The sequence below is a fragment of the Chlorocebus sabaeus genome, chromosome 8 (genome assembly GCF_047675955.1).
Source record: "Chlorocebus sabaeus isolate Y175 chromosome 8, mChlSab1.0.hap1, whole genome shotgun sequence".
NCBI classification, from domain to species: Eukaryota; Metazoa; Chordata; class Mammalia; order Primates; family Cercopithecidae; genus Chlorocebus; species Chlorocebus sabaeus.
In genome coordinates this window covers 25041166-25055937 of record NC_132911.1, presented here as the reverse complement: position 1 = coordinate 25055937, position 14772 = coordinate 25041166, and the positions used below count along the sequence as shown (strand labels likewise).

The 14772-nt window shown below is 37.9% G+C and overlaps 1 protein-coding gene across 1 annotated transcript in view; it reads left to right on the top strand.

The window, feature by feature from the left end:
* Positions 1-14772, top strand: part of KCTD9 (potassium channel tetramerization domain containing 9) — a 29671-nt gene that overhangs the window by 494 nt on the left and 14405 nt on the right. The window contains exons 2-3 of the mRNA XM_007961968.3: positions 10788-10909; positions 13066-13109. Of these exons, the coding sequence (XP_007960159.1) occupies positions 10788-10909; positions 13066-13109 (166 nt within the window). The remainder of the gene's footprint in view (positions 1-10787; positions 10910-13065; positions 13110-14772) is intronic.

The following is a 14772-nucleotide window of genomic DNA, read 5'->3' as shown; positions in this document are numbered from 1 at the left end:
ATGCGCGGTGCGGGGGGCGCGGGGACTGGGGAGCGGAGAGGGCCGCGGTCACCTGGGCGCCCGGGCGGTCGCGCCTCTTCCCGCCTGTCCCCGAGACCCCGCTCCCGCCTGCGGGAGGAGGCGCGCCGGCTCCCGTGCTGAGTAATGGTCTGCTCGGAAAGTGGCGGCGAGCACCAGAGCCTGTGGAGCTGGGTCAGGGAGACAGAAGTAAACTGCCCGTGGATAAACAAAATCTTCTCCCATCCGAGGTCGAAGACAGGATTTTAAAAATGGGGGCATTTTCTTGTTGATTTTTGCCCTTCTCTCTGAGATGCCTCAAGCCCCCACCCCGCGACGCCGCCAAACTTCTCTGTACTCGTTTTATTATTTTGCCTTATTTTGATTCCCTAGAGGACGGGGACAGCAGACCCAAAAGGGATCGATTTGACAGTCGCCTTTGCTGTGTTAGGTAGGCCTTTGCGGAGGGTGTGGTGCTAAGTGTTCTTCCAGCGCTGGAGCAAGCCAAAACGAATTCTCTTCCTTCCCAGCCTTTTGCCCCACCCATGAAAGTTGTTCTGCTACTTTGGGAAATTTTGACTGTTCAAGGCAGACATTTACTGCGTTGCTAAATGACACCCAGAAGTAACTCAGCCTTTACGAGTCTAAGGTAAAGGTAAATGGGTTTCACTGTGTTAGTTGCCAAAATACTCTGATGCCTGCACATTCGGGAAACACTGTAAATTTTTAAATAGTGAAATTGTCCAGTGGCATTAAAAATGGCTTTCCGATTATTCAGTGTAGAGTAAACATGCCCTGAAAATTCGAACCAGAGTGTGGTTTGTTGGCTATAATTTTGTGTTCTTCTGGTCCTAGAGATTTAATACTCATTTTAAAACAGAATTAGTATAAATTCGAGTTATCGGGTTATCATGAATGCTACCCCGAAAATATGCTCACGAAGTTTACATTTCTCATCACTATTAACTTTTTCTAAACCTGTTCTGTAGTTAGCTGGTGTTATCTAAAACGTATGTTGTTACTCTAAGAAAGATTTAGTATATCCAAAATTGGTAATATTTCTTAAAAACAAACTTCCGATTGACCTTTTTAATGCAGTATCTCTGCTATGTTACTCATGGAAGACAAATATTTAGACCTAGTCATAAATATTTTTGCTCTAAATCTCTCCCGAATCCACTCAATTTGGTTGTCAAAAATTAACTGAGTTGGTCTTTCCATATTGTTCACACGGATTTTTTTTAAACTATCTAGTTTTGACTAGATTCTTGGATTTAAATTTTATTTACTTTAAAAATATTCTGCTAGAGAATCTCAGAAGATTGGGGGAAATGCATCTCAAATAATTAAATAAGAATATGTTCATGTTACAACGATCATAAAAATCCAAACTGGAGAGTACTAGATAAAAAGAAACAAAGCCGTGATCTTCACTGCTCAGCTGATGAACATATTCTAAGATAACGTTGGCAGTGCTTTCTCTCCTTTCAGTTGATTAAAAAATTTTATAATTCCTCTTATTTGACAAAAGAGCTACATAATACATAACAGCTTGCATTTTTATATATAAAGTGACTAATTGGATTGGCATGATCATGACATGAATGTTCATTAAGAATAAACTAGGGAAAAGTGCTACTCAAATAGAACAGAATTTGATTTCCCATCCACCAGTTGGAATATCAGTACCACTTACTTTATCTCCTTTACCTCGCTTCTGCTTTTGTTTCCTGGTTATAAGAATAATCTCTGTTTTTTTTCAAATAAGTTTCCCTCTTATAGCTTGTTTAGTGGTTACCAGACTGTGGGACTATAAAGCCTGGGGAAAGGTGTGGAGAGGCAGAGAATTCTTCCAAGGTGCTGTGTTACATGCTCACCACAAATTTTCTGTGTATTGAATAAATGTAACTAGTGGTGAATGTATTTGATGTTGGAGAGAGGGCTATGCATTCTCTGAACAGTGGTTTCCAGAGTGAGATGGCACACCACGGACGGTGTCCAAGATGATTTATTGGAGGTCAGGAAGAAATATACCTTTTGTTTGTATCTTACACTTAAAAATATAAAATAATATGGAAACGTGATTTTTCGGATCTGGAAAGACACAGGTGCCTCCAGTCACTGAACATGTCAGCTGGCCTCAGGTCTCCTGTAAGAAGGGAGGGCCTTCACATGTGAAAAGGTTAATTAATAGTGGCTTCTTCACTGATTGGTTGTCATTGACATTGTGCTGTGGAAGCTTACAACTGCCACGTTAAGATTTATATCTAGTTTTAACTAAATTAACCCTCACCAAAATGCCAAGTGATCTTAAAGGATTACTTCAAATAAACTGCAGCTTGAAGTCAATATGAATTATGCAAGCACAAGTAAACAATGAGAAAATGGCAGGAGCTGCCACTTCTCCTAGTATGTATAAACCATGAGACTAAAAAAAGAGTGGGTCTCTTTGGGCCTGAGAAGCTGAAACAGTGCTGAGTTTTAAAGAAGACTAGTTGAAGTCCTATTTATTAATTGCTATTAATAATCAGCCTCTCCCTAAGTGTATATTATTCTTTGAAATATTAGCCATTGATAGGATGAGTCATCCTAGTTAGCAAGATATTTAGAAATACTTTCTAGGACATGAAGACAAATGGCTTCAGATTTTTTTTCTTTTCTGATTTTATTTTTTGGTTTTTGTTTTTTACTTTTTTCTTTATATTTATTTATTTATTTGATACAGCGGTTTGCTCTTCCACTCAGGCTGGAGTGCAGTGGCGTGATCTCAGCTCACTGCAACCTCCACCCTCCAGGTTAAAGCGATTCTCCTGACTCCGCCTCTTGCATAACTTGGGACTAATTTTTGTATTTTTGGTAGAGACAGGGTTTCACCATGTTGGCCAGGCTAGTCCTGAACTCTTGACCTTAGGTGATCCACCTACCTTGGCCTCCCAAAGTGCTAGGTTTACAGGCATGAGCCACCACACCAGGCTTATTTTGATGTTTAAAGTCAATCCTGTATTTGGCAGAATTTCACTAAATTTAATGATAAATATTTAGGAGATTCTTACTGGCTGATTCATAGTCTAAATCACTAAAAGTCCTCATCATTTGGGAAAACATGTACTTTCTAATAGTGGAATATGGTTTGTAACTACATAAATATACAGATGTTTGAGCACATGCCCAAAAGTGTGTTACCATTGGGGTGTGCGGTCAGAAAAATTTGAAGGCCTTAGTTCTAATCACTGGAATCTTTAATTTAAATTTTGAGGGTTTTTTTGTTGTTTTTTAAAACTACTCCAAAAGAGTCAGTTATGTTGTGCCTGTCATCCTTTTTCCATGTGCCTCAACATTTTCATTATTCTTTTTAATATTCCCTGTAAGAGTTGGCATTAAGGAAATTGAAATGGGGACTTGCGCATCTGAATGCAGTGTGTGGCTTCTGAGCAACTTAATGTCAGTGCAGAATTTCTGCATGTCTTGAACACAGAGTGGTTTTTTTACTTCAGAATATTCATTAATGAGCTGTGCAAGTCCTAGGCCTTTTGTATACTGATTATTTCATCATTCATTCATTCATTCATTCATTCATTCAGTGACCACTTAGTAAATGCCTTCTGAGTACGTGGCATCATGCCAAACATGGCAAACAGGGTAGGAAATACTTTCATTCTGTACCATGTTTTCATTCTTGGTTCAAGAAATAACTTTTTTTCAGGTTTTGGTATTAGGTCAGAAACATGTTGTTGGGGGCAGGCACAATGACTCATGCCTGTAATCCCAGCACTTTGAGAGGCTGAGGTGGGAGGATTGCTGAAGTTCAGGAGTTCAAGACGAACCTGGGCAACAGAGTAAGATCCCATCTCTAAAACAAAAACAAAGAATGAAAAAGAAATGTGTTGTTGGTAGTAGGTATGCCAGTTCAAATCCATGGCATTGTTAGAGTTGGAGGAAGGTGAAAATTTTATGTGAACCTCTGCCTCTGAAGTCTAAACATTAATGAGAACCTAGTGAGAGCCCACTTTTTAAGCTTGAACATTTCTTAATATATTTGATACATAGTAAAGAATACAATAAAGAATGTACATAAAAATTAAGAGGAACATAATATAGCAAATATCTGTAAGTCTGCCAGACAACCTGAGAAGTAGCATGTTATCAATAGCATAATGTGCTCATCCACTTTCCTGTACCTCTGTTTTGTTTTTCTCTTTGCTGTGTGTGTGTGTTTTTAAATCAATAGTTTTGTCACATATATATGCATAACTAAATTACCCTTTTTTTTTTTTTTTTTTAAGACAGGGTCTCGCACTGTTGCCCAGGCTGGAGTGCAGTGGCACGATCTTGGCTCACTGCAATCTCTGACGGCCTGGGTTCAAGTGATTCTCCTGCCTCAGCCTCCTGAGTAGCTGGAATTACAGGAGCTTGCCAGCACTCACGGCTAATTTTTCTATTTTTAGTAGAGATGGGGTTTCACCATGTTGGTCAGGCTGGTCTCAGCTGACCTTCTGATCTGCCTGCCTCGGCCGCCCAAAGTATTGGGATTACAGGCGTAAGCCACTGCGCCTAGCCATTTTTAAAAAATCGGCTTCGGGACATACTGTATCTCAAATTGATATTATACTGTATGTAGTTTTTTGTGGAGACAATGTCTTCTATATTGCCCAGGCTGTTTTCAAACTCCTGACCTCAAGCAGTCCTCCGTCCTCAGTCTCCCAAGGTGCTGGGACTACAGGCATGAGCCACCATGCCAGGCCAGTCCTTGCTTTTTTCATTCAGTATAATTCTGTTCCAACCATAATACCTGACATGGTGATAATTTATTCATTTTTACTGCTTTATTAAAGTACATGCTATACAAATACTGTCAGTGGACATTAGGTTATTTTCTTTATATTTTGTTGTTAAATTAACAGTGCTGTCATGAATATTTCTATATATGTATCCTGGTGCACAGCAGCAAGCATTTTTCTAGGGAAGTAGTTCTCAAACTTTAGCATGCATCAGAGTCACTTGAAGGAGGAGGAGGATTTGAGAAAACCGCTGGACTTCATCCCCAAAGGTTAATATTCAGCAGGTCTGGGATGGGGTAGGAATGTGCATTTTTAATTTGCAGGTGAAATGTGATTCAGATGCTCTAGGTGACAGGATCACACATGTGAGAGCCACCACTCTAAGGTATAGATAGGTAGTTGTAATTATTGGGTGTTAAGTTATGTAAATATTCAGTTTTGTAAAATAATGCCAGATTTTTTTCAAAGTCATTGCAGTAAATTTATATTCCCACCAGCATTGCATGAACCTTCCCCATTGGGCTACAACTACTCCAGCACTTGGTATTGTCAACATTTTCCATTTTAAATATTTTCTTTTTTCACCTTAGAGTTAATTATCTCACCTTTTAAAGAATCAGCTCATGTAAATATTTAAAATGTATTTGACTAAAAGTATAGGTAGAGAAAATTGAGTTCTACATTTAGCTATTAATTGTGATTGGTGATTTTGTTAGGTAAATCAGCCTGCATAAATTCAACAAGTATTCCTTGTGTATTATGTAATAAATATTGTGGGTAAAGAAGAAAAAATATTTTATGTATGTGTGCAGGTTTTAATTTTTAAATTTAAATAATATAGGTTACAATTTGAAAACTGTGTTTAAAGGCAAATTAAAACTAGCCAATCCTACTAGACATAGTGTCCTTTTACTTTCCAACTCATAGACAGCTTTCACTTGTCGTGGGATCTGAAATTTAAAAAGAATTGACTCTGAACAGTAGTATAATACAGTCATCATGAACTTTAATAGACATGCTTCTCAATTTACTCTGTAAAATGCTTCTGCTCTTAGGGCCTAAGTTATTAAAGTAGATAATCACAGTGACATGGAAACATCAGGCCCACATGGTGGAGACAACACATAGAAAGCAAATGATCTTTGCAAGCACTATCATTTTATGATTTCTTTGGCTCAGTATGAGGACAACAACAAACTTAGTATATACCCACTGGAGCTTATGCCCATGATACACAAGATTTTTATCATTCCTCTTTCTCAACAGAGTTGTTATATAAAGAATGCATGTGCCAATCTAACTTAATCATCTTTTCTATATGTATGACAAATTTATGTTGATACATATTTTAAAATCTGGTTTCTAATTAGTTTAAAATACAGAGATTTTGAATATGTGAATATTAGTATTACAATATAACTCCTTTTTATTTGTTTGGTATTGTTAGTATGCTCGAATGACTAGTTGGAAAACAAATGTCAAGAATAGCCCTCCAAGTGAAAATAAGTATATTGGCCCAAATTAAGGGAAATTTTCAAATTTCTAGAACTATAAGATTCTTTGTATTAATTTTAATTCTGTTTTCTCTAATTGACTACCCTTTGGTCATTTCACTTAAAGGAAATTGTTAACTGCCTGATTGTAAACTGTTAAAATAATTTTATTTGTAGAACTAGTATCTGGAGCTATGGAGACCTTAAAATAAATTAAAACTTTCCCCCCTTATTACAAAAGTAATAAAGGTTCGTTGTAACAAATTTGGAAAACAAACAAAATAAAACAAAAAACTCAGCTGGACGTGGTGGCCTACGCCTGTAATCCCAGCACTTTGGGAGGCTGAGGTGGGTGGATCACGAGGTCAAGAGATCGACATCCTCCTGGCCAACATGGTGAAACCCCATCTCTACTAAAAATGTAAAAATTAGTTGGGTGTGGTGGCGCGGTTTTGCTATGTTGGCCAGGCTGGTCTTGAACTCCTGACCTCAGGTGATCCTACTACCTTGGCCTTCCAAAAAGTGCCAGCATTACAGGCATGAGCCACTGTGCCCAGATTGCTTTAGAATTGCATTTATACTGTGTATTTTTTTACCCTAATGATAGTGTGACTGTCTTAAATGAATATGACTGATTGTCACACAAAAAAGGCGTGTCCTAGTTCAACACTCAACATTCAAGAAATACTTATCAAAGGCCTGCTATAAGCCAGGTAATGTACCATTTAGCTAGGTGGATCCTTCAATTTGAACCTATGGCGGTTATTAGTAGAACAACTCAGGGATGTACTTCTTTAGTGCTGCTTATCAGCTTTACCAAGGGGTAGTCACCTCTGTTCACAGAATTCATAGCAACTTTTTGCAAATTAATATTTTTACTGGACCTTTAGGATCCAGGCAGACAGCCAGATTAGAGAATACTTAGTGATATGGTAAATTGTTTTTGATACTTTATTAAGATTGATTTAAGTGGCAATAAAATAAAAGTTGAATTCAGTTTATACCTAGACTGTGCTCCTTTAGTAGTTTTACAGCCTTCAAGGAGACACCTATTGTACTTTGATTGCCTTGAGAATAGTCCTTGCCAAATAGTATGTGTGATTTTTTTTCTCTCATCTGGTCACATTTGACTTCAGTGGGGAAGAAATGGAAGATGACAACATCCTAACCCTCTGAATAAAACAACAAACAGGTCTTGAGTTGTATTTCATCAATTTGTTACTTTGGGTTCCTATGTCATGGGAAAGCCTAATAGAATTAAAATAGTGGGTTTTTTTTCCTTCTTTTTCATTTTATTCTGCTCTTTAGAATGGCACTGTCTGATAGAACTACTGAGATGATGGAAATCTGTGCTATTCAATATGGAAACCACTAGCCAGTGTGGCAGTTGAGCACTTGAAATGTGGCTAGTGTGACGGAACTGCATTTTAACTTTTAATTTTAATACATTAAAATTTAAATAGACTCATGAAGCTTGTGGCGTCCACATTGGACAGCACAGCTTTAAAACATGGCAGGTGGCCTTTATTTTCATCGGAAGACAGCAAACCCACAGAAAAACCAAGTCAATCCTATAGAAGTAAATGACAATTCAAGTTAGTGTATTTTGAATAAGTCATATAAGATCTTAAGCTGTAATATGTTAATCACAGAAGGATAATACAGGCAGGTGCATTCAACTTGCATCTATTTTATGGTATGGATGAGAGAGCAGTGAAAGAGATACTGAGGAAGAAAGTTGATGTTAGGGCAAGGAGGGGATATCAGGCAAAAGAAAGCCATATTGAGATACAAGGGCCAGAGGTAAATAAGAGGGAAACGAAAGATTTAGAAAATTATTTGTATAATGGCAACTATGCCAAGAACATTGAATTGGGAAAGAGGTGCTTCTTACCCTCCTCTCAGTACCTTCTGACTGCAGAAGTTGTTTTGCATCTGCTTTGGTCAATCTCTTGCTCCTTTGCACGTTTGCTTCTCTCCTCTGTCTTTACTCTCTTCATGCTCTTTGCCTTAACACAACCCCAGCTTTGCCATGTGCAATGCCCTAGGTACTATATTTCTCTTACCTTTTTCCCAGGAATGTGTATAATGCAATTACAGAATTCCTCACTGTGTTGCAGAGGTGAACAATCATAGGAAATATGGGGGACATATTTTACTCAGGCTTTAATTATTTGTGGCAAGCCTGCTGTGTGTAGGACACTGCGCCTAGTGCTTTGCATTATTTTTTTATTGTGATAGAAGATAGAACAAAATTTATTATTTTAACCATGTTTTAAATGTGTAATTCATTGACATTGTTTACATTCGCAATGTGTGTAACCATCGCCACTGTTTATTTCCAGTACTTGGTCATCATCCCAAACAGAAATTGTACCCATTAAGAAATAACTCTCCATTCCCATCTATGCCTTGGTAACGTTCATTCTGCTTTCTATCGCTATGAATTTGCCTGTCTCGGGTACTTTCATGTGAGTGGTATCTTAGAATATTTATCCTTTTCTTATTGGCTTACTTCATTTAGCATACTGTCACAAAGGTTCATCCATGTTGTAATGTGTCAGAATTCATGTCTCTTCTCTTCTTTCCTTTCATTTTCTTTTTTCTTTCCTTTCCTTTCCTTTTCCCTTTTTTTTTTTTTTCTTTTTCCTTTCCTTTCTCTTTTCCTTTTTTCTTTTCCATCCCATCATGTCCAGGCTGGAGTACAGTGGTGTGATCTTGGCTCATTGCAGCCTTGACTTGGCAGGCTCAGGTCATCCTCCCACCTTGGCCTCCCAAGCAGCTGAGACTACAGGGATGTGCCACCATCTTTGCTACTTTTTGTATTTTTTTTGTAAAGACCATGTTTCACCATGTGGGCCAGGCAGGTCTCGAAGCGATCCACCTGTCTCAGCCTCTCAAAGTGCTGGGATTACAGGCATCAGCCACTGTACCTGGCCTCATTGTTTCTTATTGCTGAATAATATTCAGTTGTATGTCTATACCATATTTATACAATTACCTGCTTATAGACAGTTGGGTTATGCATTATTTTTAATAATGTACTTGGTTCCGCTTACATTTTTCTCACCTTCAACACTTTCCAAAATGCCCCAGCACTCTTCTCTCTTTCATCCTTCTGATCCAAGAGAAAAAAGTTGGAATCTGAGTACTCTGCTTTTGAAAAACTGCACACTCTTTGTTATCAAGCAGCTTTTTCTATGGCCTCCATTTACTTTATTTATTTAACTAGAAACTCTCCACTGTATTCCAGTCACTGGTGGACAGAGGACCAGCCTTAGTGCTCACTTCATATGGCATCTTGACATAATGATCTTGGGACATCCATGAGCTAGGTGATTGTGCTTCATGTTTAGCTCTTCACGTACTTCTTTTTCTTTTCTTTGTGGGGGAGACAGAGGCTTGCTCGGTCACACAGGCTGGAGTGCAGTGGTGCAACCTTGGCTCACTGCAACCTCTGTCTCCCGGGTTCAAGCAATTCTCATGCCTCAGCCTCTGGAGTAGCTACAGGCATGTGCCACCACACCTGACTGATTTTTGTATTTTAGTAAAGACAGGGTTTCTCCATTTTGGTCTGGCTGGTCAAACTCCAGGCCTTAAGTGCTCTGCCCGTCTCAGCCTCACAAAGTGCTGAGATTACAGGCGTGTACCACTGTGCCCGACCCTCTCCTACTTTTTATTCCTAACTCTCAGAGGTCATAACTGATAATGGTGCAACTGTACAACTCAGCCGCTGGGAAGCCATAGTTACAGTTAGGACCAGGGCACAAAATTCACTTACATGTAGAGATTGTCAGCCCCCCTGCTTAAACAGTTGCATGTATCTTACATATATATCAGAATGCTGGATTCACAGCAGGACAGATAATTCATTATCACCCAGCTGTTTGCTCTATTCTTAATGTTAGATGCTAAAATCTGGCTTAGTTAATGAAGAATTAAATAAATGAGGTAGGAAGTTATATTTTCTATGGTAGTTGATGTAGATAATGATATAATAAACAGCACCAGTGGACTCCTATTCTGAGGGTGTACCATTCAAATAAATAAATAATAAAAGGACAACATAATAGGGATTTACTAGGTCTCAGTCTCTTCGCTAAGCTCTTATGCATGAACTCGTAATAACCTTCTGAAGTAGGTGCTGCTATTTTCATCATTTTTAGTTAAAGCAACAGAAGCATCAATAGGTTGACTCAAGTTGACAGCTAGAAAATGTCAGACTCTAGATTGAAGTGTAGGTCTATCTTACTTCATAACTGGAGCGCTATTTAACACACCTTAGGATTGTAGATTGTTTTGGTCAGAGATGATTTCTTATGTTCTAGTTTAGGATTTGACAGTTTTAGGCACCAAGTGAATAAATGAGTCATAGAAGAAAAGGGGGCACTGTTAAGAACCTCTTGAAGTCTCCTTTTATATGATACTCTTTTTAGCCCTGTTTTACTGTGATGGTTTGTAACTTGTTGGGATAACATTTATTAAATAAGTTGTTCATATTAATCTGGTGTATTTACAGGTGGTTGCTGTATATGGAACTTTATCTGATTTGCTTTCTGTGGCCAGCAGTAAACTCGGCATAAAAGCCACCAGTGTATATAATGGGAAAGGTGGACTGATTGATGATATTGCTTTGATCAGGTAACCTTCACCTTTTTATAAGCTGTCAACAGTGTGCCTCAACTTCTTGGTGCTATGCTGTTTCCCTTAAGCAGTAGTTTAATCACTGTTAAGAATACAGGATTTGGGGCCGGGCGCGGTGGCTCAAGCCTGTAATCCCAGCACTTTGGGAGGCCGAGATGGGTGAATCACGAGGTCAGGAGATCGAGACCATCCTGGCTAACACGGTGAAACCCCATCTCCACTAAAAAAAAAAATACAAAAAATTAGCCGGGCGTGGTGGCGGGCGCCTGTAGTCCCAGCTACTTGGGAGGCTGAGGCAGGAGAATGGCGTAAACCCGGGAGGCGGAGCTTGCAGAGCTTGCAGTGAGCTGAGATCCGGCCACTGCACTCCAGCCTGGGCGACAGAGCGAGACTCCGTCTCAAAAAAAAAAAAAAAAGAAAAAAAAAAGAAAAAAGAATACAGGATTTTGGCAAGTGATTACCTAGAATTTGCTCTTTGGAATTTAAATCATTTGGGCTTAAGCTGTATTGATCAGCTAGAAAACCCTTAGTATACATTTCAGTATGCTGATAGTCTTTCTGCATAGTTCATGTATGGCTATGAAGAATTTCTTCTTTGTAGTACTAGAGAAGGATCTAATAAGACATGCAGTTTTTAAAATTAGAAATCTAATTCATCTCTTCACTTTTATATGCACCTGGTTGTTAATCATTTCCTAAGAAATGCTTTGCATTTTATAAATATTACAAAGGCCAGATTTTGTGAAAACTTTATAAATATGATATAATTCTAAGTGGAGATATCACCAGTGATCCACCATAATTATAGACTTATTTGTTTGTTCTTTAAATATCCCAGGCAGATTCATCTCTTTAAAACAAGTGTGTAGTTCACCTTACTTCATCTTCACAAGGTCAGAGAATTTTGGAGCGGGAAGATGCTTAACAAAGAAGATGGTAAAGGGAACACAAATTAAGTGTTGACTATGCCAGTTATGTTATAATTGCTTTGCCTGAGTTATACCATTTGATTGGCAAAGCATGAGTTTTTTTATCAATGATGTGAAGATAATGATGCTTTAGCTTACAATAATATACAAAGTCTCTGTATAAATCCAGATCAAAATGACCCTTCAATATAATATACTTCTTTTGCAGTTAATCAGTTCTAGACCCTTCATTTTACAGACGAGGAAACAAATTACCTGTGAAGCTGAGGACTCACTCAGGTCATACAGCTAGTTGGGTTTTGTTAATGAAAAAAGAAACAGATTTTTATACTAATCTGAAAAAAGTAAATTGGCATGGCGAACAAGTAGGAAATACTATATACTACATTTTAAATCCAAATAAATTAGGATAATTTCTGAGTTTTTCAGTATGTATCTCCCAGCTTCTTTCAGTTTCTAAGGAAAACTGAGTCACATTGTTGGATGATGATCCTCATCAACCTAACTTTCTCCTTAACAAGCACAAACTCTGCTTCTTAGAAAAATTTAATATGTCCTGTGATGTCCTATAGGAAATAAAAACTTCTACAATGGAAGGTTATAACTGAAGCCTTCTGAGCTATAAAATATCTGCTTATTCGTTTTGGGTTCACAATACAGTATCTGGTGTAATGGGTTGAAGAAGAGGATGTACACTGATTGTCTAGAACTGTGGGTTATGTGCAACCATTTACATTTGGGTGTATGGTGGATCTGTAGTGGGTAAACACTGACTGCAGAGTTACTTCCAGCTATATTTTTCCTAGATTTAATATGATAGTTTATTTCATCTCCAAAGCACACAACAGCTAATGATTTAGGGGTAAAAAAATGTAAAGAAAAAAAGAGGAGTTAGCTGTGGCTTTAATCTATCCTTTGAGCATAATTATTCATTCTCAGTTGATAAGAAAGCTGAACTCACATAATTTGTGTAGTGGGATTTCCCCCCCCCCCCCCCCATTTCAAAAGTACTTTCATGTGCAAGATCTTATTTTTGAATTTAAATTCAAAGACAGTTAAGTTGAGGGAGCTAAACAAAGCATTGGAAACTTAGCTTCTTTGCAGTCTAGATTGATAGCAAAACCTATTGTCTATATAATTCTAAGGAATAGTTCCTATAAGCAACAGATAATTTATGTGATTTTTAGATTTTGATGGTGGCTTTTTAAATTTTGATTTCCCCAGGGATGATGATGTTTTGTTTGTTTGTGAAGGAGAGCCATTTATTGGTAAGTGACTTTAAAAGCCAATTTTATCTGCCGAAAAAAAAGATGGAATGGCAATTACTTTAAATGGGGCTATTAAGCTTAAACATCAAAAATGATCTTGTGGCTGTATTCAGATCTTCACACTTTTTGATTCTACATTGGGTGTAGGTGTTAAATTTTTTACTATATGATCGTAGTTTATTATGGATGCTTCATCTTTTACATGCCTCTAAAATGCTTTTGAGGTGTACATATTCATTAACTATAACATAGTAAGGTAGTTTTGATTTTAGAAACAATTGTTTCAAAATTTTTTCTTTGATAGTAAATGTCAAAATTTTTCTACGTTGTATTACATATTTGTGAGTAAATATTGCTTGCATAAGTAGTGTTTGACAGTATTTCACAGTGATCAGATCAGTCAAAAAATAACTTAACCGCAAACACGGGTGTGCACACGCACTACCCTTTGATTTGGAAGAAAGCTTATAGTTGTATATCTCAAAAGAAAAGGCCAAAAGTAAGATAAAGTATTTGATTTATTTAGATCCATACAGTCAACACTCTGAATATTTAAGTATTTTTTAAAGCATCATACTAATTGTATTTGGTGAGTGGAAGTAGTTCTCAGGATTGATGCACAGGCAATTGTCAACTTAGAAGTAAGTGCATACTCTTGTCTGTCTGTCTCTACCTTAAAACTGTGAGTAAGAACTTTTCCTCATCTTCTTTTATCCATTGGCCTAACAGTGATTGGCAGGCAACAATCACTTAATTGGTCCACTGCATACAAACACAATAAAAAATGATCAATTCAGGTTTTTTTTTTATTGCTAACTGATGGATTTTAAAGCATTTGGTATATTTTCATCCTCTGCATTTATTGATGTTCAGATTGTCTTAATTTTTGGCCACTGGAAATCTCTTCAGGTCTTTTTAATAAGCCCTGTTGGATTTTATAGCTTTCTTATTATCTGGAATAACAGGTGTTCATCTTAAAGCCTTTTCCTGTCTCAGACCTGGATCAACATTTTTCCAACAAGCCTTGATTTTTTTTAGTGGGAGGTGTCTTTCCAAGACAAACCTGTGTGCTAGGGAGGCTCTTTGCTATTGGGTTCATCATTGTTGCTATGCCTTTTGGTGGACAGAATTGAAAATATATAGGTAGGGGCCGGGCGCGGTGGCTCAAGCCTGTAATCCCAGCACTTTGGGAGGCCGAGACGGGCGGATCACGAGGTCAGGAGATCAAGACCATCCTGGCTAACCCGGTGAAACCCCGTCTCTACTAAAAAATACAAAAATCTAGCCGGGCGAGGTGGCGGGCGCCTGTAGTCCCAGCTACTCGGGAGGCTGAGGCAGGAGAATGGCGTGAACACGGGAGGCGGAGCTTGCAGTGAGCTGAGATCCGGCCACTGCACTCCAGCCTGGGCGACAGAGCGAAACTCCGCCTCAAAAAAAAAAAAAAGAAAATATATAGGTAGAGATAAAATTTGTATATATGTTATAGGATGTAAAGTTTATATATCATATATAACAAAATATGGACAGATGAAATAACTCATGGGTTCATACTAATACTTAAAGTTTATATTAAGGATTATAAGGTTTTTACTTTTCCTCTTCTGTTCTTACATCTGTGTCTCCTTTTTCTATATCAATAATACTGACTTTCAGGGACACAGGG